At 44.4% G+C, this 24,027-nt stretch overlaps 1 protein-coding gene across 3 annotated transcripts in view; it reads right to left on the bottom strand.

Annotated features, from left to right (window-relative positions):
• Nucleotides 1-24,027, bottom strand: part of LOC132420748 (NT-3 growth factor receptor) — a 279,278-nt gene that overhangs the window by 55,268 nt on the left and 199,983 nt on the right. For all 3 annotated transcript variants that reach the window (XM_060005462.1, XM_060005463.1, XM_060005464.1), the window contains exon 12: nucleotides 380-568. In XM_060005462.1, the coding sequence (XP_059861445.1) occupies nucleotides 380-568 (189 nt within the window). The remainder of the gene's footprint in view (nucleotides 1-379; nucleotides 569-24,027) is intronic.

The following is a 24,027-nucleotide window of genomic DNA, read 5'->3' as shown; positions in this document are numbered from 1 at the left end:
CTGACGACCTCAGGGGCTATTGTCTGGACAGAGTCAGGTTACATTTCCTGAATACACAGGCCAGGTGCACAGGTACAACCAGCCGTGTCTGTGCCCCCTGCCTTACTGGGAGCACCTCTCCAGGTGGGGCTGGGCCTCCTGCCTCCAGGCTGCTCCCCGCCCCGCCCCGAGCCCGCTCTGCCCAGGGGACTCTGTCCCAGTGGTGTCCCCTCGCCCAGGCTATTCTTCAAGTTTTGAAACAAAGAGGGAGGGTCTCTTAGAGAGTGGGAGGTTAGCAGGTGGTAGGTCACCCCAGAAGGTTCCAGAACCCCAGCTACGTGGTCTATCGCCATGCCACCCTCCCTCCCCAGAAGGGACAACATTCTACTGTGGTACTCACATGTGTCTGGCTTGTGGCAGTTGTGTCCCTGACGGAAGTACTGGGGGTTCTCAATGACCGGGATGCGAGTCATGCCGATGACCACTGTGTCCGGCCCGGCATCCAGAGATGAGGGCGTGGTGATGCCATGGTTGATGTGATGCAGCGGGCTGGCTGAGTCCTCCTCACCACTGATGACAGCCACAGGACCTGCACACACCAGGAGAGACACAGGACCCCAGTGAAGTCACATCCAGCCAGTACCCAGCCCCACCCACAGACCTTTGCACTATTTTTTCCACCACATTTTCCATAGGAGCAAAATCCATTGGAAGAGTATTCCCCGAATGCTCTGGATTCTGAATTGAGAATAACCGCTTAATTCTCTTTCATGAGAGGAAGAAAAATCTACCTCATCACACCATGGAAACAGCTGCAAAATAAGAGTGAATCTAAATGATTATGACATGAAGTACCCCCACTTTCCCCAAATCCAAATTAGTTCAAAATCATTAAAAGTTCAAATAAGTTTCTTTGCTTATATAACAACAATAGGATTTTAAAAATGACCTAGCGGTAGTATGCAGCCTGTCCCTTGTCTCTTCAAGAGCTTTCAAAACTACTGATGCTGGGTCCCACCCTCAAAGATTCTGATTCAGTTGGTCTGGGGATGCAACTTGGGCATCAGGATTTAAAAGCTCCCTTGTGAGTCCCAAGTCCAGCTAAGATCTGGAGCCTCTCTTTAGGGCCTTGGAGGCTGAGAACCTTTCCAGAGTGGCCATCAGATGCCCACAGGAGTATGAAGTAACTTTACCCGGATTCTGCTATCAACCCTCCCCGGTCCACAGACAGATAAGCCCAACGTGGGCTTGGATCTAACTCCGGCCAGCTTTCGCAAGCGACAGCACTCAGGCTGCAATACTATTAGCCTACAGACAGCTGGGCCAGCTGACCCACTCTTGAAAGTTCCATATTTGCCCCAATGGCTTCAGAGAACATCATTTGCGTCTTTACCAACCCTAACGCCACCATATTCTAACCCAAAGAAAAAAACCAGTAAATGAGGTGATTTGCGAACACAAGTTGAGAAAGATGATTAATGCTGCTGTCTTGGTAGAGAAATGATTCTGTTTGGTGGTGTGATTCTCCCATAAGTACAAATAAAACTCCTGTAAAGTGAATTAGCTGTGACTGTTTGTGGCTTTCTACAAGTGGCATTTTAAATGGCTGCTTTGCAAGACACATGGTCCCAAGACAAAACACCTGCTGTGATTTGGTTTTGCAGCTTTTGAACAATATTTCCACTGCAGAAATCCACTTACATCTTACTGAAGTTTATGGGGAGAATATTTCCCATCAAATAGCAAGGTGAAGCGCCAATGAGGCAGAACTAAGTGGAGGATGGGTAAATGCAAACTGAGGACCCTGAATTCCACTCCGTCAGCACTGACAGGCTTATTTCAATCCACGACAAATGTCTGACTGTGCCTGGAGACCATGTGAAAAAAGTAGCAGTAAGGGGTTGCCCAAATACTCGCAGGCATCATGTGCCTTGCAAAAAGAGGCCAGTTCTCGAAAATACCTTGTAAACTTTTTTGAAACACTTCACAGTGATTTCCAGTTAAACATGAAATGCTGAACACTGGTCTTTAGCCTGCTCACCCCAAATGCTATTAACATACAAAGGAATTAAAGAAATACTGGTGCACAAAGAGGAACAGGGGAGATAAGAGGAAATTAGATGTTTCAACAACGTTTTGGAAGATGAGAAACCAAAGGAGGAGAAGCTCGCTTACAGAGAGGAGGAAGATAGGGAAGAAGGGACCACCAGGTCTGCGGCAGGGAATCATGACAGGAAGTCAGTTCTGCTGGGGAGACCCAGTACTTGAAGGGTCAGGGGACCAAGGAAGGCTGCAGTGAGGCTCGGGGCTGGAACAAGTCACCCCGGCCATCACCTCCCCCCCATCCGTCAGAGTCTAGTGGTTTCATCCCAGAGAAATTGAACCTGAAACGTTCAGGGGAGGGCTGGGGTGAAGCACGAGGCAGAGCTCCTTCTTCTTGCTCCTAAAACAACAGAAACGGGACTTCTCTGCTGGTCCAGTGGTTAAGAATCCTCCTTCCAACACAAGGGACGTGGGTTCGATCCCTAGTCAGGGGATTAAGATCCCACATGCCGTGGGGCAACTAAGCCCACGCGCTCTAGAGCCCACGCGCCACGACTACTGAGCCCATGTGCTCTGGTGCCTGCTTGCCACAACTAGAGAAGCCCACGTGCCACAAGGAAGAGCCTGCGCAATGCAATGAAAGATCCTGCATGCCGCAATGAAGATCCCGCGTGCCGCAACTAAGACCTGACGCAGCCAAATAAATAAATAAATATTTTAAAAATAATAAATAAAACAACAGAAACCAGGAACAACACTGCTTACCCAGCCACCTCACCCTTGGTCTTGCCTCAAATACTGCCACCCCAGAGGAGATTACAGAATGCTTCTCTGGAGAAACTAAATGCCTTAGAATGGACTTCTGGAGAGTGACATGTGAGGGTCTCCCAAGGAAGTTGAGTTTACATGGCAATCATGCCTTAGTGAAGCGGGACAGTTGACAAGTCCCATCGTGCACACAAAGCAGGATCTTATTAGCTTTCTAGTGTTCAATTCCTAAATACGAAGAAATAGTCCAGGATCACCAGACACTTCAGCAAAGCTTCAGCATAAAAGAGGGGCACAAGACACATAACCAGGGACCTGCAGGAAGCAGAGGCAATTCAGGGAGCAGGAGATTTTTTTGCGGTACGCGGGCCTCTCACTGTTGTGGTCGCTCCCATTGCAGAGCACAGGCTCTGGACGCGCAGGCTCAGCGGCCATGGCTCACGGGCCCAGCCGCTCCGCGGCATGTGGGATCTTCCCGGACCGGGGCACGAACCCGTGTCCCCTGCATTGGCAGGCGGACTCCCAACCACTGCATCACCAGGGAAGCCCTAGCAGAAGACTTTTTAAAAAATATCTTCAGAAAGATAAATGAAGACATTGCATCCAGAAAACAAGATGATACTTTAAAATGACCAATTAGAAGGTAAGAAAGAATCCTTGAGAATTGTGATCATCAAAATCTGAAAGTCATAGAAGAATGGAAGATAAGTCAAGAAAATGTCCCAGAAAGTCAAACAAAAAGGAAAAAGGTGGTAAACAGGAAAGAAAAGATATGAAAATTAAAGACTCGATCTAGAGATGCAACAACTGATTAAAAGGAGAGAGAGAGAAAGAGAGAGACAGAGAGGGAGAGGGACAGAAAGAGAAAGATGAAAGGCCAAAATAAAAAAATATGGAAAAATTTGCCGAAAATATTATCTACGCAGTTCCCAGAACAATTAACACATACATGAGAGCATGGATTCATGTGCATGCGTGCACACACGGGTGCATACACACACGGGTGCATACACACACACACACAGACACACACACACACCAAGACACAAAGTTATGAAATGCCAGAACCATGAGGATAAAGAGAAGATGCTAAAAGCTTTCAGGAGGATGGGACAGGTCATATTTCAAAAGGAACAGGAATCAGAAAGACAGCCTAATTCTCCATGAAAACCTAATACTGTTACGGTAACTGAGCAAATTCCTTCAAAATTCTGATGGACAAATTTTCAACCTAGAATTCTATACCTAAAAATGTATCCACCCATAGTAAGGGCAAAAGGGACATATTTGCAGACATGTAAAAATTTACCTCACCCTTTCTTAGGAAGTGATGTGAAGTGGAAGGTTCAGCAAAACAAAGGGGAAAAAAAGGAGAGGGGAGTCAGGGATCCAGTTCTCAAAAGACCAAACAACAGAAGGCCCCTGACACATTGGCCCCTTCTGTTCTCAGCATTACAGGACATGGGTTGTTACAGCAACATGGAGGAAGGACACCAAATCAGGAGGAGTTTGGAGAAGACAGAACATTGGACATTCGAATCTGCTTTCATCAAGTCAATGGACAAAGCGAGTGATCAACAAAATGGTCCAAAAGCCTGTGCTTTAACACAGTGTCAGCTTTCTCGACATTATTTATTCTGGAATCTGAAAAGGGCTGGGGAAAGAGCCATGGGTAGAAGTGTCCTTCTATAGTCTCCCAAGCCATGGAGAGGATGGATAGGGAGGCCCACAGAGACCTGCCAGAAATAAAAGAATAAAGCAGACTAAGGAGCCCTGGAGGACCCACTACTTAAAATGCAGGCGGAGAAAGGGGAGCTGAAAAAGGAGAATGAGAAGAAATGGCCAGAGAAGGCTGTTGTCTTAGAAGTCAAAGTAGGAGAACTTCCGGAAGCTGAAGAGCATCACGTACAGAGGCCAAGTAAGATGAAGAATGAAATCAGGCCACTGCATTTGACAATAAGAAGGCGGCTTTAATGAGAGCAGTTTCCACAGAACAGTAGAGGAAAATATATTATAGTGGGTTGAAGAGCTAGACAAATCACCATCACCATCATCATCATTTTTATCATTGAGTGCTTCCTACGTATCATGCTCTGGAAAGGTAACTTCTTTGCCTTTATACCTTTATACCTTTATGTGCCACCAGCATCCACTCCAAGAATTGATCTCCCTTCCCAAGTCTGGCTGATTCACCTGTCCCTTGCCTCAGGGGGAAACCCACAGACCTGTGGTCCCTCTGGGAAAGGAAGCATTTCTTCTTACCTGAATATCCACAGAAAAGAATTTATTAAGATACAAAGAAGGGACAAGTAATTCAGGGGACATCTCAGCTGTGTGGGGAGATGTCTTCTATTTTCTATTTTCTGAGCCCTAAGGCAGGTCAGGAGGAGTCAAGCTTGCTGTCTTCTTAGCTCTCAACACACACACACAGACTGTCTAGTATCTGTGATGGGCCTCTCTGCTGTCACTAATCCATTCCTAATTGCACATTTATTTTGGTATGCAGCACTAATAAACAAAAAGAAGGAAACAGGTTTATAGCCCTTCTGGTAAGTTCAAGCTTTTGAGAGAGACCTGAAGGAAGACAGGTCTGCTCAGACACTCCCATCACATGATTCTCTTCCCAAATAGGTGACTTTTTTCCCTTCAGACCTATGGTGGGTTTTGTTCCTCCAATCACACCGTAATAGAAGCATTAGATAATTAGAGACAGCTTGATGGCCCCGACAGGTGTCCTGCCCAGCAGGATGGTCCAAACTGTCTTTCCAGAGTCTCTCTCTTTCCTTCCCTGCTCGTTCTATAGGAGAAAATAAAGGAGCAGAGCCAGGGATGGCTCGGATTTTCATAAGTGGTTGATTCCATTGTAGGGCTCAGTTTCCCCCAGAAAGCAAAGGTCTCTGATGGGAACACAGGTGGAATTTCACTGCAGTAGAGTGAGCTCTGATCCAGGTGGGCAGGGCCCCCATCGCAGGGAAGCTGGGGGATGCAAGCCACCACAAGGCCTGCAGGGACATGGCATCCTCAGAAGCCTCTGGAGACTCAGGGTCCACAGTACAAAAGGGGAGGGGAGGAGGGAAGGGGTGCATTGCACACAATGAAAGAGGAAAGAGCAGTAGCCTCCCTGGTAATGCATGACCACAGAAACACTCACTGCCTCTTTCAGATCCGAGGAAGAACCTCCTTAGAATCATCTCTCCAGTGTTTCTTACCCTTGTGACCTAAATCCCCTTCTGTTCCACAAACACCCTAACTTACAAAGTATTAACAATTCTCAGACATTTGGCCCCAAGAACACCCAGTCATTGACTCTACACTCTGGCATTTGCCCAGTCAATGTATGGAAGTGGAAGTCTCCAATTTCCAAAGGAATGACTTGGAGTCCCAAGGATGTGGTTACAACGAAAGGGAAAGGGAGGAAAAATAAACCAACTTTTATTAAACACCTACTATATGCCAGAAATATTGCTGGGCATTTTGTTCTCATTTGATCCTCCAAAAAATACTTTTTTCCCCATGCAATCAACTGGAAAACTCAACTAAGTTTGGTTTTTCAAAAATCACTCAGCCAGGAAGTGATGGAGCCTGTATCTGAACCTATGTTCATCTCCAAAGTTCTTCCTCTTCCCACCAAACTACCCAATTTCTCAATAGGATGGCTGACACCTAGTATTTTTTATAAATAGCCAGAACTCGGTGTGAACACATGAGCCCATTAAGGAAGCCAAAAAAACATCACATCTGAATCAAGTCACCTAGGAATAGATCACCAAATATTTTCAAGGCTGAACCAACCCATATAAGATAACTTTGGGCAGTCAAGGCCAATATTTATGGCTAGATTGTAAAATCCTGGAGCCAGGATCCAACCATTTCTATATTCCTTCATTTATCCTTGTACTTCTTTCCAAAGTGGGGCGTGGAGAGGCAGCAATCTCGCCTAGCCATTCAGAAAACCCTCTTAGAAATTATGGTCATCATGACTGCTGTTCACCAAGTATTTCCAGGCACCTGGTAGGAAGGCAGTTTTCTGCACTCCTTGAGGTGAGGCAGTGCCCTATCACTTTCTTTGGCTAATGAAAATGAGCAGAAGTGATCTGTATCACTTCCCCATGGAAGCTTGAAGATCTAGTGTGTTGATAACATATCACCTCACACCTGTTAGAATGGTTAACATCAAAAAGGCAAGAAATAACACATGCTAGTGAGGACATGGAGAAAAGGGAACCCTTGTGCAGTGTTGGTGGGATTGTAAATGGTGCAGCCACTGCAGGAAAAAAATATGGAGGTTCCTCAAAAAATTAAAAAATAGAACTACTGTATATTCCAGCAATTCCATTTCAGAGAATACAGGAGTCCCCCCATTATCCACGGTTTTGCTCTCTGTGGTTTCAGTCACTGGTGGTCAACCGTGGTCCGAATAGTAAATGGAAAATTTCAGAAATGAATAATTCATAACTTTTAGGTTGTGCACCGATCTGAGTAGTGTGATGAAATCTCACACTGTCCCTTCTCCATCCCACCCTGGACATAAATCACCTCTTGTCCAGCACATCCCACCCATTAGTCACTTAGTAGCCGCTGGGTTAAAAAAGATCGACTGTCATGGTATCACAGTGCTTGAGTCCAAGTAACCTTTATTTTACTTAATAATGGGCCCTAATGCAAGAGTAGAGATGCTGGCAATTCAGATATGCCAAAGAGAAGCTGTAAAGTGCTTCCTTTAATTGAAAAGGTGAAAGTTCTCGACTTAGTAAAGAAAGAAAAAAATCATACACTGAGGTTGCTAAGATCTACAGTAAGAACCAATCTTCTATCGGTAAAATAGTGAAGAAGGAAAAAGAAATTCATGCTAGTTTCGCTGTTGCACCTCAAACTGCAAAAGTTACTACCACAGTGCATGGTAAATACTCAGTTAACATGGAAAAGGCATTACATTTGTATAATAAGAGACTTTGAGAGAGAGAGAAACCACACTCATATAACTTTTATTACAGTATATTATTATAATTGTTCTATTTTATTATCAATGTACCAAATTTATAAGTTAAACTTTATCATAGGAATGGATGTATAGGAAAAAACATAGTATACATAAGGTTTGGTACTATCTTCAGTTTCAGGCATCCACTGGGGATCTTGGAATGTATCCCCCATGGATAAGGGGGGGACTACTGCATATCCATAGGAAATGAAAATACTATGTCAAAGAGATAACTGCACCCTTACGTTCACAGTACCATTATTTACAATAGGCCAGACATGGAAACAGCCTAAGTGTCCATCGACAAATGAATGGATAAAGCTGTGGTATATATATACTAAATGGACTTGGTATATATCAACCAATTTGATATGTACATCAAATGGAATATTATTCAGCCACTAAAAGGAGGAAAATCCTGCCATTTGCAACAACATTAATGGACCTTGAGGGCGTTATCCTAAGTGAAATAAATCAGAGAAAGACAAACACTGTAAGATCTCACTTATGTGTGAAATCATAAAAAACAAACAAATAAACAAAAACAAGTCCTGGGGATATAATGTACACCATGGAGACTATAGTTAATAAAACTGTACCGTGTATTTGAAAGCTGCTAAGAGAGTACATCTTAAAAGTTCTCATTACAAGAAAAAAAATGTGTAACTATGTGTGGTGATAGATGTTATCATTTCACAATACACACAAATATTGAATCACTATGTTGTATACCTGAAACTAATATAATAATGTAATGTCATATGTCAATTACATCTCAGTTTTTAAAAAAATCCAGTGTGTGATCTGCCACATTTTCTTTTTCCTGCCTTGGCAATTGTGGAAGCATGAGGCAGAGTGCCAGGCAGTCCTGGGTGAGGCTGACACAGAGCTGGGGTCTCCAGCCAACACCTGGTACACATAAGTGAGACATACAGCTTTGTTGTTTTAAATCACTGAGATTGGCAGGGGTGCTGTTTGCTATCAGCATAACCCAGTTCATGCTGACTAATACAGGAATGAAGTCGTCCCACGTTTAACAATTTTACTTTAATTCTTTCCTTGAGACAATGAGCATGCTTCACACCATCTTCAACAAATCTCTACAAAAGTGTCTTATGAAAAGGATGGGCTTATTGTCCTTAATGATGTGATTCATCTTAAACGCCTATTCCCAACTCTGTCCCCAAATTAAGTTCTAATCTAATCTAATACAGTTCCACTAAGAGCCAGATCATGGCCTCCTTTGTTGAAAAAAAACTCCGCCCTACCTCACTCTGACTTGGGAAGTATAAGAAAACAACAAACCTGGATGGGTCTCATGGTTTTTTAATGTGTCAGAATGAAGCAAACAAGCCAACCTTTGGATTAAGAAAATGATTTTTTAAAAACTTCAACCTTTTCCTACTGATAAAAATCAAACATTGACGTGTCCCTGGTGGGTGAGAGCTTTGCATCAACAAATCTGAGAGCCGGAACTCATAAAACAAAATAAGTGAAAGCACAACAAACACAATTAAAAATCCAGCCATGCTCAGAGAGGGATTCCATTTACAGTCTCATAAAAAGGGCTTAGTCCTCAGAGGCAAACAAAAGAAAATCAGCTTCTTAATTTTTATTGGCAGAGGTGGGACAGAGGCCAAATGAACATAGGCTGTGCCCAAGAGCATACCTGGGGGCAAGTCACCAACTGTTCCTGGACCAGCTCCTGTGGTCCCTCCCTCTCTGCCTCTTCCAGCTTCCTGACAAGTCTTTGCCACTGTGATCTCTGGGGCTCGCCAGGTCCTGCAGGCTGCCCAACAAGGCGTGCTCTCCTCACTTCTGCGCTCCTCTCCCTGAATTTTTTCCCAAAAGGTAAGCTTTATTCTCTGGCTCCAATTCCCTCCCAGCCTCTTACAGGAACCAAAGGCTTTGTTCATGCCTCGAAGCATTCATAGCTTGGAGGTATTGCTTGGAGATTGAAAATGATGCTACTGAACAACCAGCCAGAGAACACACATTTAAGGAAAGGGAAGGCAGAACTGGCTCGCTGAATACTTGATTTCCCTTATCTCGGTTAATCAACACAACAACCCTGGTGTTAGATCCTGTTATCCCAGTAACACAGTGGAGGAAATTGAAGCTCAAGGTTTCATCATTTGCCCAAGGTCACACAGTTAATAAATGGTAGACAGACTCACGTCTATCTGACTTCAAAGTCTGGGCTCATTTCACTGCATCATGCTCCCTGACCCTCCAGCATTGTTTTTCTGATATTGGGACAAGTTGTGATGGGTCAGCCACAGCTCCTTTCCATGCCCAATCTTTATTCCCTTGAGACTCATTTGTAAGAGAACTGGCTTCATTGAGTGAGGCAGCTCATGACATTTCCAGGGAACTTTAGACCCATGCACCAGGTTGTAGCCGGCAGAGGCAACCAGGAGTTCATAGACAGAGTGGCAGGCAGCAAGGGGCCTGAGAAGGCAGAAGTATGCAGCCTGGAGGGAAGGCAATTGTCATCAGCTTTCTCCAAACACTCTTTATACACTTTATAACACTCATAATATTTCAGAACATCCCAGGCACGAACAGGAAGCGAGTAGTCACCTTCCGAATGCGTGTATAAGCCAACTGGAGTACAGTATGCTGGTGTTTTTGTCCAAGGATTATAGCTCAAATCTCAACTTTTCTAAATTCAGCATTAGCCACTGTACTAGTCAGTGTACCCCAAAATAGAGGCATTTATTTCCTCTAAAGAATTATCCATAGATCTTCCCCATCGTCTTGGGGACTGTGTGTGCATGGAAGCATGCTGAGCACGCTGTACTAGGTGTTGCCATGTTGGATCACCGATGTCTCCATGTCCTTCACCCACTCACTCATGTCACTTTTTTCACTCCCTTAACTATATTGCATAATCTAATTTCAACACTAAGACCAAGAGAATGAGAGTCCAAATTCCTGCCGGCTAAGCCCAGATGCCTCTGACTTGACCTGGTTCACAAGTGGGAAACAATATCTAAAACCCCATCCATTGACCTGTGGATGGTTTCAATGTGAGGTTCTTTAAATTAAAGTGAGGCATGACTAGTTAGAAGAGGTAGAGACAAAACTCTTTTCAGGAGAAACTTGGGGCCTTACAGGTACTGGCTCACGGGGGGCTTCCCCACTAGAAAAACTTCCCACAGTTGCCTGGTCCCGCCACACTGCTTTCTGGGCAATAGCTTATCCAAGGTATGTCAGGAGGAAACCTGGTATTTCTAAGTACCTGTGGAGTGATGCCATGGCATAGTGCCACCTATAGAAAACCCTGCTTCCTTCTGCAGAGTGATGGCCTCATAGGCTCAAACAAAACACCGTAAAAAATAGCTGATGTCTGCTGAGCACTTTCTGACCAGCGGGCACTGTTCTGTCTCATTCAAGGCTCACAGTGGCTCAGGGAAGTGGGTCCTATAATTAGAGTCGGAGCAGTTGAGTAGTCTGCCCAAAGTCACACAGGTAGTAGGTGACAGCGTCGTGGTCGTAGCTGGCTGTCAGACTCCAGAGACCATAATCTTAATTACCCCCCTACCTACCTTATGGTACATAATTATACAGCCTCAAATCAGTGAGGTCTAGAATGAAAACACTTCAACTACAATGCCCCTAAATCAAAGATGCTGAAATGAGGCCTGAATTTAGATTGGAGAGAAACCATGAAAGTCCAACAGCTTCTTCCAGACCAGTCTGAGATTGTAAACTCATTCCCAAGCCCTGAGTGTTCACACGCAGCTGTCCCTGTGCTTGGTACAGAGCCCATCGCCTTACATCAGACAAAAAGACATTTCTCCCTTTGCTAGAAAATGCTCAGTGGAAAGGTCTGAGGCCTCCTAGGAGTCCCAAGTTAGTGAGGAAAATGAGAGTTACAGACCCTAGAGCTTTTTAGAATGGGGATCTCATGATTCGGTGCGTTAAACCCCATAATCTAATAGCAGTGGAAACCCTCGGATCTGTGTGACATTTTACTGCTCCAAGGCACCTTCTTATCCATGGACTCAATTACCACAACAACCCAATGGGATACTCAAGATAGAGATTACATTGCCCATTTTACAGATGAGGAAACTGAGGCTCAGAGCTGTTGAAATGACCTACTGCACATTCAGGGGAAAGCTGTGACTTCAACCCAGCTCTTCTGACTCCCCATCCAATGTTCTTTGGAGCTCACATCAAACTTAATTCCTCTAGAAGTGTCAGGGGTGACCAGGAATCGCAATTCTCCATCTAGGGAGTAAGATCCAAGGTGGCGTCTCTGGGAGCTGCGAGGACTCCCCACCAGGTGGATCTTTGTGGAAGGTTGGAGATTTCATGAGTTTAGCTGTGAATCTCTTCTTCTAAAATTAGAAACTCATAAGACTGACTTAGAAACCACAGGGCCAACGCACGTGAAAGAGAAGCATAATAAACCCAGACAAAAGAAGACCCTGCCTCGCAAAAGGCAGTACAAGGTCAAAATCAGCACTGTGAGTGTCCAGCAAAACTATCCCAAAGAACACAGATTCTTGTGGTTGTCACTGGAAGAGACACAGGGCTGTCAAGACATGCCCAGGTTTCTCTGTGGTCTCCAAACGGGGACCCAGGGTTCTCTGTTGGTGCCCACAGAGGTCAACAGTTCCTGACCTGCTGACGCCCTGAACCTCACACCCTCTCACTGTGGGACCATATTCCCTGCCCTTGCAGAGATGCAAGGAGAGATGCAGGGAGAGATGCAAGGAGAGAGGCAGAGATGATGGGGAGTTGCTGGTGCTCACCGGCCCTTCTGTGGCCTCTCACCTACTGCTTACTGGACCAGGGGTTGGCACCTGCCTGCCCTGGTTGGCACATCTCCCAGGCCCAGCTATCTGCAAGGCAGGAATTCCAAAAAGACTGTACATCCGGGACTCAGAGTCCTGTGACAGGAGGCTTTCACCCTGCATCCTTGGCAAGGATATCTCCACGGACAAGTCACTGAGCCGTCCTTTGAAATTTTACTTTGGAACTTAGTTATGCCATTGACCGGTATGGCTCTTTCTTGAATTATGATGAGCTTACACCCCAATAAACCTATCATAAGTTGAAAATATCATAAGTTGAAAATGCATTTAATACACCGAACATCATAGGTTAGCCTAGCCTACGTTAAACAGGCTCAGAACACTTACATTAGCCTACAGTTGGGCAAAATTCTCTAACACAAAATCTATTTTATAATGAAGTGCTGAATATCTCATGTAATTCATTGACTATTGTACTGAAAGTGAAAAACAGAATGGCTGCATGGGTTCAGAATGGTTCCAAGTGTATCGGTTGTTTGCCCTCCTGATCGCGTAGCTGCCTGGGAGCTGCAGCTCACTGCTGCTGTCCAGCATCATGAGAGAGTATCATACTGAATGTGGCTAGCCTGGGAAAAGATCAAAGTTCAAAGTACGGTTTCTACTGAATGCTTTTGCACCACGGTAAAATCTAAACATCGTAAGTTGAAGGTAAAATCGAAAAATCGTAAGTCGAATCATTGTTAAGTCAGGGATCATCTGTATTATGATTTTCATTAGAAACACTGCGTCCTTAGAAAACTATGAGGAAGTCATATCTCTGTTTGACCCCTACATTTGAACTGTCCTGTTGTTAGACTATCCTGGGGTCAACATTGACCCATTTCCTAGCTCATCTGAACTCAAGCTCCTCGGCTGGTCCTGAAGTCTCTAGATCATAAACTCCTAAACGTCAAGAACTCTCTCCTGTATGTCTTTGAACTTCTTTGAGGTCCTAGTAAAATGCTTTTAATACAGCAGGCAGTTAGAAAATATGTGTTGTCTGCGTGCTATCTCAGGCATCAGTAAGCATTGCCGCCCCGAGTGCATTTAGTTTCCTAGGGCTGCTGTAACAAAACACCAAAATCTGGGTGGCTTTAAACACCAGAAATGTATTCTCTGAGAGTTCTGGAGACCAGAAGTCCCTGAACATGACCATGCTCTCTCTCGAGACTCCAGGTGGAATCCATCCTTGCCCCTTCCTCCCTCCTGTTGGTGGTTGGCTTGTCGATGGATCACTCCTTTGTCATCATGTGGCCTTCGTCTCTGTGTGTCTGTCTCCACGTTTCTTCTCCTCTTTTTAGAAGGCCACCCTACTCCAGTATCACCTACTCTTAACACACATCGTAATCACATCTGCATAGACTCTATTTCCGAAGAAGATCGCATTTGCAGGTACTGGTTAAGACTTCAATATATCTTTTTGCAGGACACAATTCAACTCACACCACCAAATCTCCCATCTGTCTCCCTCTCAGCTTGGGTCTGAATGGCAGGGGCGGGCATAAGGAACGAAAGGGCATTATAAGGATGGTGATAAAACTGGAGAAACCTCAGGCTCTGGGTTGAGTTGGGAATGCATGTCACGGGCATTTAACCTTCCAGGGGCAAGTTCCCAGGGATCCTAGCACTAAGCTAGTTCCAGAATCCTAACATTTGAATTCCTGGTTCATGCCACACCTTCTGAATCAGGCCTTCCCACCCACATCCTTCCCAAATACTACCTTCTGTGCCAGACTCTGAGCCACGCACTAGGGAGGGAAAAGAAGATGCCGCCTGGCCAAGAAGAGACGCCCAGGTCTACAACAGGGGCACACAATAGACCAGGGGATGTGACACAGGTGATGAGGATCACATTACAGATGTGCCCAGGGCAATGGGGTGGCACATAGGAGACACTAAACCAGGGCAGGAGAGAAAGGAAGGCAGCCCAGAGGAAGATCTCCAGCCCCACAAATGCTCTAGCTTTGAGGTCCATCACCCTTCATCCCCGCAAACAGTCAGTGCCTCACCTCAGAGGACTCCCCTTCCCTCCTGCCCTACAGACACTGTCTCCCCTAGTGCGGCGACCATCACCTCCGAGGCACCTTGAACCTTGGCCACTGCCTCTTCTCCCCACATGCCTGGGCAACAGTTGAGCAAGGGCCTCGCGGCCCCTATTAATCTCTTGGCTCACTCATCCCTTTCACAAAGCCGTAAATATGATATAAGCATTTCATTCAAGCAGTGCTGCCGCAGGAACTGGGGAAGGTGCAGAGGATCCATCGATTTCCAGCATGTGAAGGTATAAACACAACACCAAAATCAATCAAAATAACATCATATCAACTCTGTGATCGCCTCCCTTGTATGGCACGCCTTATATACTGTAGTATCTGTGCCCATTTACACACCTGCCCTCCAGCCCCCTGCAAGGGCTCCACTGGCCAGGCCAGCACTCAGAGTGCCAAATTCTCTAAAGAGCCCCTTTAGTCACACAGGGCAAGGTAATGATGTCGCATGCATGCTTCCCACCAGACCCTCATAAACATGCTGGAAATCCCATGCGTGCTCACACAGATGCACTCCTGAGCAAGAATACGTATGAACTCACACATAAAGCAACGCTAGTTTATTGGTCATTAAACAGGTGTTTAAGGTCTACATTTCTTTACAACTTCACCCCTTCTCCATCTCACCAAAGTATGTCTGTGGGTAATGTATATACTGTACTAAAGTATAATATATCAAGGACATCAAACTCTCAAACCGAATACCCCAAAACGGGGTGGTGAGGGAGATTCTAGTAGTAGTGAGTTAGCCATTAGTTTTTCTAAAGATGGACACATGAGCCAGATTGGTACAAAGGAAAAGGAATCCAAAGATCTAACCATCTAATCTGAAAATGCACACTCCTCTTCAACTTTGTGACTTCCTGAAATCACTTTTCAGGTGTTCTTCTTTTTTTTTTAATAGATAAACAAAAAGGATTTACTGTATAGCACAGGGAGCTATAGTCAATATCTTGTAATAACCTATAAAAGAAAAGAATCTGAAAAAAATACATATGTTGTGTGTGTATAAATCTACCTATATGTAATCTATCTATCTATACATAGATATAGATACAGATATAACTGAATCACTCTGCTGTATACCTGAACACAATATTGTAAACACAATATTGTAAATCAACTACACCTCAATAAAAAGAAGTCAAAAAAAAGGACACGGTTGACTAAACCTTAAGTTCACTAGTCAGATTCTCCCACCTCTGCGTGATTACCTGTCACATCCTATTGCAACAGAATCCTGAAAACAGAGATTTCCATTTCCTAGTCCTAGCCAAGACTACTTTATTTTATTTTTATTTTTTTAACATCTTTATTGGAGTATAATTGCTTTACAATGGTGTGTTAGTTTCTGCTTTATAACAAAGTGAGTCAACTATACATATACATACATCCCCATATCCCCTCCCTCTTGCGTCTCCCTCTCACCTTCCCTATTCCATCCTAAGGAGTTATTCTTATACTGACTTCCAGATTAGGTAATATTATTAAACCTCCCAGTTCATAAAAACTTATTATTTTCACGGTACCTCCTCATCAAAACCCTATTTCCTGGTGAATCCATTAACCTAAAGGAGGTTCAGGTAAGGAATTAAACCCTGTCAAAGAGACAGCATCTCCTCATTTAGCTCAGATATGCTTTGTTCTTAATTACTGAAAGGGGTGACCATACATCCTGATTTTCCCAAAACTGTCCTTGTTTATACCTGTTGTTCCAGAATATTTATCAATAGTGCCTCCTTTGGTTTGGATGATAAGTGATATAGTCTCCCTAATAAAAGTACCTTGGGCCTCCTGTGCATGGGAGTGGAGGCTGGAGAAAAGATGGTCATGGGTAGAATCAATTGCTGTTCCAGACTCCAGACACAAGGGGGCGATACCACAAGTGAAGCAGTGAACCACTCTAGCCAACTTGCTTCCCTTCTAACTTTTTAAACTCCCTTTGAAGCAGTCCTTGGAGGGACCTGGCATGTATCTTTAAACTATCCATATAGGACACTGTCCTTCTTGGACAGTCAATAAATATCACTTGATGATAATGATGATGCGGTCATTGATTTTCCATTCCCTCTTCTCCCTCTGTTCCCTCCTCCTTCCCCGCTTCCTCAGGGTACAGGTCAATCAATCTTAGGCAGTCTTGATCTACTTGGAAAACTTAACTGCCATGAAGCTAAACCACTTGTCCTCTGGCTCCAGTCTCTTAGAGAAATTAGTGCTAATGGAAGTGTCAGTATCAATTTCATAATGTTATTGGATGAAGGCAAGGCTGGGCCAAGTCCCATATTCCTGGCGGGCTATCAAAGTGATGAGGATTATGGGTAAGGAGACAGACAGCTCTGACAGGAAAGGCAATGACTCAAGATCAATTAGACTGACAAGCCTATCTTTAAGCCGTATCACTTAATGCTGACACTGTATGTTCCCCACAGAGATTTAGAATACTAGATGCAGAGTTTTCCCGGTGTCTCCAGGGGTAACTAGAGAGCCTGGAGGCTTGCAGAGCAGCCCTTGGCCCTACACCTGTCCCAAGAGAATCTGAGCAAATGATTCTAACGAAAGAGAAGGATTTTGCTCTGGTGATGGGAAGAATGAATACCTGGCCCCCGTTTTCCTTTTTATCTTTTTCCTGCCTTCTAAAGAAAATGTCAAGATAAAATGTAGCCTATGTATTTAAATTTAATTCCTTTGCAGAGTCAAAGGACGTCTTGGGATCATTAAAATGGAAATCAAGATCCTGTAAAAGTCAAATCATCCTAGCAGGAGAGGAGATTTGTCAAGGAAGACAGGAGCAACAGTTGGAGGCCACAGGGTCCCAGGTTCTAATCCGAGTTCTTAGCCCAGCATTGCTGTGAATACAACAGTTTGCAATCACGTCATTTCTTTGGGGCTTCAAATGCCTCGCGTAAGGGCAACCATAACCTCTTTCTGCCCGGCAGCACTGTAAGGAAATGAAATGCCAAGAGTGCCAAGGGCAACAGAGGGATCAGAGATTCTTTAAGACCCAGCAAGCTGTGCAGAAATTGTTTTGTTGTTGTTTTTTTCTGTGTTTGGTAGAAGACGCACAGAAGCAACCCTGGAGCTGAGGATGCCGTGGACGGTGAGACTGAAGAGAGAGAAAAGCCAATCTTGTCCCCTGCTAAGTGAACCATGTGCAAGGAGCATGGAAGTGATGCTCAAACTACTTTTCTAGTACGCCTAGACTATTTTAAATCCTCCGGCTTAACAGGTTACTTTCCCTAGTTCTCATGAGCTTATGTTCCCAGGACAAAAGGCATAATTTTGAGCTCCTGAGATTATAGCTATTTAAGCAGGTTTGCTTTATTATTTTTTTAATTGCTTAACCGTATTTTTTGTTAGCATTCTATAAAAACCCTACAGTGATTCATAATGGAAGTTAAAGTTCACCTTAGTGTAACGTGTCCATTTCAGAATATGTGTGTGTCAATGGGGTTAGCGAACACCAATATTAATTCGCTGATCTTGTCACTGACTTAAGTGGTGACGCAAAGCAAAATGACATATGGGAAAGACCAGTATGGAGCAAGCCTGAGCTGGATAATGTCAACCTTGGCCAGAAGGCTGTTGTCAATATTATCTGGAACTGATGACTTCCCAAACACACTCAGAACATTGCCCTAATACGCAAATGTGTGACTCCCAAGATGCCTTCAAATAGAAGACCCTTTAAAAAAGGCACAGTAGTGCAGCTAAGGGTCTTTTTAAGGTCATTAACCAGTTGGAAGAGGGGCTGGGGGCAGAGAAACTTGACATGTTAGAAGTTCCCAGTAATCAAAGATGGCTCAGAATCAATGATTCATCATCTCTGGAATGGCTGGCGAAAACTGTCGGAATATACTAGACAGTAAACAAGTTTTGTTAGGCACACACATGGGTTCAGAGGGCCTGTACGTGGAATGTTTTTGATTTCAGATGTGATACATGTGTCTTTTCAAAGTTTCACTAGGTAGATTGATTCATAGATACTACATATATGTGTGTATATACATACACACACATACACCATACACACGCACACACACCAATGAACTAGATGTTATCTATGGAGAATCTTCTGCACTCCAGGCACTGGCCTATGCTTTCCTGTATTTTCTCATTTAATAAGCTACTCTTGGATGAGTATCTATTATGGCCAAGAATTGTCCCAAGCAATTTGTAAATATTGCCTCGTTTCACCCTCATAACCTTGCAATGATCATCTCCGTTTTATAGACAAAGAAACGGAGGCTCAGAACTATTTTATCACCCTGTCCACAGTCCCTCAGTTGATAAATGATGAAGCTGAATTCAAATCTAAGACCATCTCATGCCAAGGCCGGTACTCATCCTGTAACATAGTCTGCCACAAAGTATCATTTTAAGAGAACCTAAAAAAACAATATGAAGAATGAGAGAGCATATTTAACATTTCCCTTGGGTCTGTTGCAGAATTTCCATCAAATTCACTCTCTAATTTTATTAAGGTGTGTCCTGATTCATCACATATACAATTTAGCCTTGATACTCAAAGCCCGTCAGTATCTAATTATCTACCGACCACAACTCCTACTATTAACTGAGTAAAAGTTCCTTTTGCGTTATTCCCCATATAAACGATCTACGTTTCTACCCCAGTCGCACCTGTGTTCCAGCCCAAGCCACTTGCCCTGATGCCTCCAGTGTACCCATCAGACCCCACACTTCCCAGGAGCCAGCTCAACTCCCACCACTGCCTTGAAGCCTTTCCTGAACCTACCTCTCCCTCTGCTTTCCCCCCATCCAGCCCACCTGGCCACTTCCTTCTCTAAATTCTTGCAGCACTTCTGAAAACCAAGGTTTTCCTGTCACTCCTCTTGTGTCCTATTGATCCTTATCCTCTGCAACTCAAGGATAAGCCTTTAAAAAAGGGAGGGGCTGGTTCTGATGCCATCTTTTTATTCCTCTCGACTGAGAAAAGACAAGAGTGCTTATCACGATGTCTATACTCCCACCATTGTCTTAACTACTATGAAATTAGTCAGGCCACTTAACCTCTCTAAGTATTTGTTTCCTCATCTATAAAATGGGGTTAATAATAGTAACTGCCTCATCAGGCTATTGTTAGAGTTAAATTAAATATTTATGTAAACCACCTGGATTGGTATAAGTGCTCAGTAAATGTTAATAATAATACTGATAAAGTAAAAACAAAAACAAATGGCAGTTAGCTAACTCAAGAATGTTGCTGTTGATACTTTTAACCTCTGCACTAATTATTGATTTGAGAGCCTCTTTTTTTAATATGGCTGCTAATGATAGCATTTGCATTTCTGAAAGTCTCCCACTCCATGCTAGGGAATTAGAATTAACCAATGCTTCTCATCTCTGATCAAAGAAAGAGTACTTAATGATGCAAAAAAAGAAATGAGCTTTGTTAGAGATAGAAAAGAGGATCTGAAATGACAGTTTGGCTAAATCTTCTTGGCTTCCATGGACTTCAGCCTGATTCTTCACCTATCCAGGAATTTGGTAGGGATGCAATAAATGTTAAAGGGCAGTGCTGCCCTCTGTGCTGGATGGACATAGTTCCCTAATTTCCATACATAAAGGGGAAGTGCAGAGTAAGGGATGTAATAAATATTTCCAGGTGTTCATCTGAAATAGCTAAAAGAACAGGGCAGGAAGTACACAGAACTTGACACAGGATTCCTCATCCCATATCATGTCCTGGGGAGAGGCTGGGAGATGAATGAGCATAGGGGGCATCTCTTCATCTCCCAATGACAGGAAACTGGTTCAGAGAGGGAAGCACACATGGCTAAAAAATGGAGAGATCAATTTGAACCCACATCTGTCAGACTTAAAAACCACATCTCTAGTCTTTGCGCAGGCACGTGACTGCCATAACCCCAACATATTAGAGGCCATGGGCATCTGATGCCAGAGGTCTCAGGGGCCATCATGTCAAAAAGCTGAGTCTCCCCTCCAACCATGCATTGCATGATACTGTAGGTTAAATGTAATTAATGCTGATTGTAATCACTAGGAATTAATAGATTTATTATAATAGTGAGCTAAAAATGGCTTATGCTAATAAATCAATGAGCAATGAGAAGGGAAAGTGAAAAGTCTTTGGGTAATGGGGCCAGGAGTGGAAGTGGTAGGGAAGGTAGTGTATGTGCAGAAAGCTGCCATAAGACACGACAGCCAAGGTGTCACAGCAACAGAAGCACTCACTCCTGGAACAGCTTGTCAGACTCCAGGTATTTGACCACCAAGGAGCCGGAAATTAAAGATACTTTGGGCCCAAGGGTATCAGCTGACAAAATCTGGGGGCCTCATCAGCTGTGTGACTTTAAATAAGTTACTTAACCTCTCTGAACTTTGGTGTCCTCATCAGTAAAGCTAGGTAATAAGTCTAAGACAGTCCACTCACCAATTTCGACATTTATTAAGCATCTACTATGTGCCACGCACTGTTCTAGGGACTGGAATACAGTGAGCAGAACAAAGCTCCTCTCATGGGGAGTTAACCTTCCAGGGGGATGTGACAGACTGTGGATAAGTAAGTCAATAAATACATGTCAGGAAGGAATAAGAGCCATAAAATGCAAGGGGGGGCAGAGAGGGATGGGAGCTAATTTTATATATGGGATGGTCATGAGGGTTATAGGATCCAGTGGGTTCAAAGGGCCTGCCCGACAGTCAGCACATGGGTGCTCCTTGAGGTAAGCAAGGCAGGAGGCCTGGAACCTCGTAAGTAGTGGAACTGTTGAGCTTTGGGGGGAGGGCTTAATCAGTTTCCTGGGACTGATACACAAGATCGTGTAAAGGGTACTTTTCAGGAACAATCTTTGAAACCTGTAACCCCAGATGCTGCCATTCACCCTGAGTTTGTCAAAAGCAAGCCAACCATAAATCTAACTCCTAACATCCAGCAAGGCCATAAGGGACTTTGGTTCAGGGTAAGGACTATGGCGGGAGACTGTCCAAGTTCAAGTCCAGGCTCTTTGGACCTCAGCTGGGCAGGTTATTTGTCCTCTCCTGTGCCTCAGTTTCTGCACCTGAATAATGGGAGAAATAATAGCACCTACCTTACAAGACTCTAAGATTGCTGTGAGAATTAAATGGAGAAATGTCTGGAAAATACTTAGCACAGTACCTGGCACCCAGAAGGGGCTAAGTAAATGGGAGCTGTTAGGAATAGCGTTATTAAGTGGGGATACATGTATGGATATGTTGAGATGAGAGGCTGTGATTAACTGAACTGCTAAGGATTGGAATTTCATGTCCTTTAGCAATTTGCCCTGAGTTCTCGTCTCTGCGATTCGACTCTGCAGAAAGGCACTGATTGTTTCATTTGACACTACAGGAAGTTGACGGAAGAAGGTTGGCCCCCTTCTGTGCCAAGGTAGATGGCATGTGCCCTGCTGTGGAGGGGAAATCAGGCTGAGAATATTCAATGCATGGAGATATCACAGGCCCCGGCACTGCAACTGATGGCGCATCAGTTCAGCAAAAGCCGGAGGCCCTTCTGGGCAAAAAGAAATGGGAATAATAAAACCTGCCTCATTTGTTCGTACTGCCAGTTAGGCAGCCAGTCAATCCCAAAAATATACTGAATGCTAGTTGTGAGTAAAGCATTAAATAATAACATTAATAGTTACCATTTGTTGAGAACTTAATATAAGCCAGGCGTGACATTCTATACATCCTACTGACCCAGCTCATAGCCTCATCCTCTGTGAATTCTGGTCTGAGCCCCTCGCTACTTTCACCCAGCCCCCTGCTCCAAGGGAAGGGACCCCTCCTGCTTTGGCATGCATCGTCACCCCCCAACCCAGACTATGGTACACAGTCTATCCTGCCCTACAGCTAATTATGGGGCCTTAGGTGCCCTGCCTTTGCAGGCCCCTCCAGAGCAGGGACGTGTTAGAGCCATGTCCATGTCCTTAAAATGAGCAGTGCATCAACAGGCATCCAATATGGTTAGAATGAATGAATAACTGAATGAATGGACACTGCAAAAGAGCGTGGCACCTCCATACTTCAGCCCTGGAGTTTCTGCAAAAAGTCCTTGGTAGCTGACATTCTGGTGGCAACCACAGGGGTCCAGCCAAAATATTCCTGGAACTCCATTTCCTCCTGGGTCAGTAGGATACACAAAGCTGCCCCTGGCTTCTGAAAATATAGCAGTGCTTACTATGTTCCAGGCACTGTGCTCTTTGCAGGCATTTCCCCCCTCACTGGATACCACAATTCTGTGAGCTAGGTACTATGAATATCACCATTTTGCAGATGAAGAAACTGAGGCTCAGAGAAATGTAGTCCCTTGCCCAACATCAAGCAGATGGAAATTCACAGAGCTAGGATTTCAACGTCTATATGTCTAGAGCCTAAACACTTCCTGTGCTTTACAAAGCCATGAGGTGGCAGAGGGTCAGGGAAGGAGGGATGGGGGAGGGTGTGATGCATCCTGTGAGCTGAGATTCTGGCTATAAATGCACCTCCCAGGCCCCACAGTGGAGCCCCAGGGCCTCCTAATTCTATAGATAACTCAAAGCTCTTTGCCAACCATCCTTTTCAGCCCTCCCCATCTCTCTATAGGAAAGAGATTAAAGGAAATCTGTACCACTTAAAAAATTAAAGCGGGAGGAGTAGGCAGATGGAGACATGTGGTGTCTCAGTGACCACATCCAAGCAATAGCGCTGGGGAAACCAGAGGCAGCTCTGGGAGAGAAAGCACTTCCCAATTTTTGGATCGGGCTCAAGCTCAGATTCTCATAATGCAATTTTATAAGAACAACCAAATAACATACTTCCTGGAAATATAAAATATATTAAGCCAACGCCCCTTGGAAGCATCATCATCATCATCCTTCTAATCTTCATCACAGTGTCTCAGACCTTACGTGTGCACAGCACTGGATGATTCCAAGCACTTTCACATTCACTGGCTCATTTGCTTCCCTCTCCAGTTACTCCCGACAGAGATAAGGCAGGTAACGTCCTGCCCTTCTAACCAGTGACAAAACTAAGACCGCGTGAATTGCCCAAGATTGCACAATCAACCAGCTAATATGAGAAGCCAGGATTTCTGACCTCGTGCTCCTATGCTTTGATTCCATGCTGCAAAATACCCAGCCTAGGGGGTAAGGCATTAAACAGGGCAGTCACTAAGTTCGTTAAACCCAAAGTAGACATCTCCCCCTCCCAGCAGCTGGAGCAAGTTTTGAATTCAGGTTGCCTTGATAAGGAAGGGAGGATAGGATGGAAAGGGGCTCATATCTTATCTTCCCAGCATCACTGAAATGAGACAACCAAACTGCAGAAGCCGGAAATGGGCAGAGAAAAGTGCCCTGGCAGCAGAGAGGCATTAGATGTAGGTTAAGGTATGACTTGCGGTCAAACTAAAGAGAAAGCA

Source organism: Delphinus delphis, chromosome 2, assembly GCF_949987515.2.
Source record: "Delphinus delphis chromosome 2, mDelDel1.2, whole genome shotgun sequence".
NCBI classification, from domain to species: Eukaryota; Metazoa; Chordata; class Mammalia; order Artiodactyla; family Delphinidae; genus Delphinus; species Delphinus delphis.
Note: the sequence above shows the minus strand (reverse complement) of the source record. Positions and strands in the feature narration are given on the sequence as shown.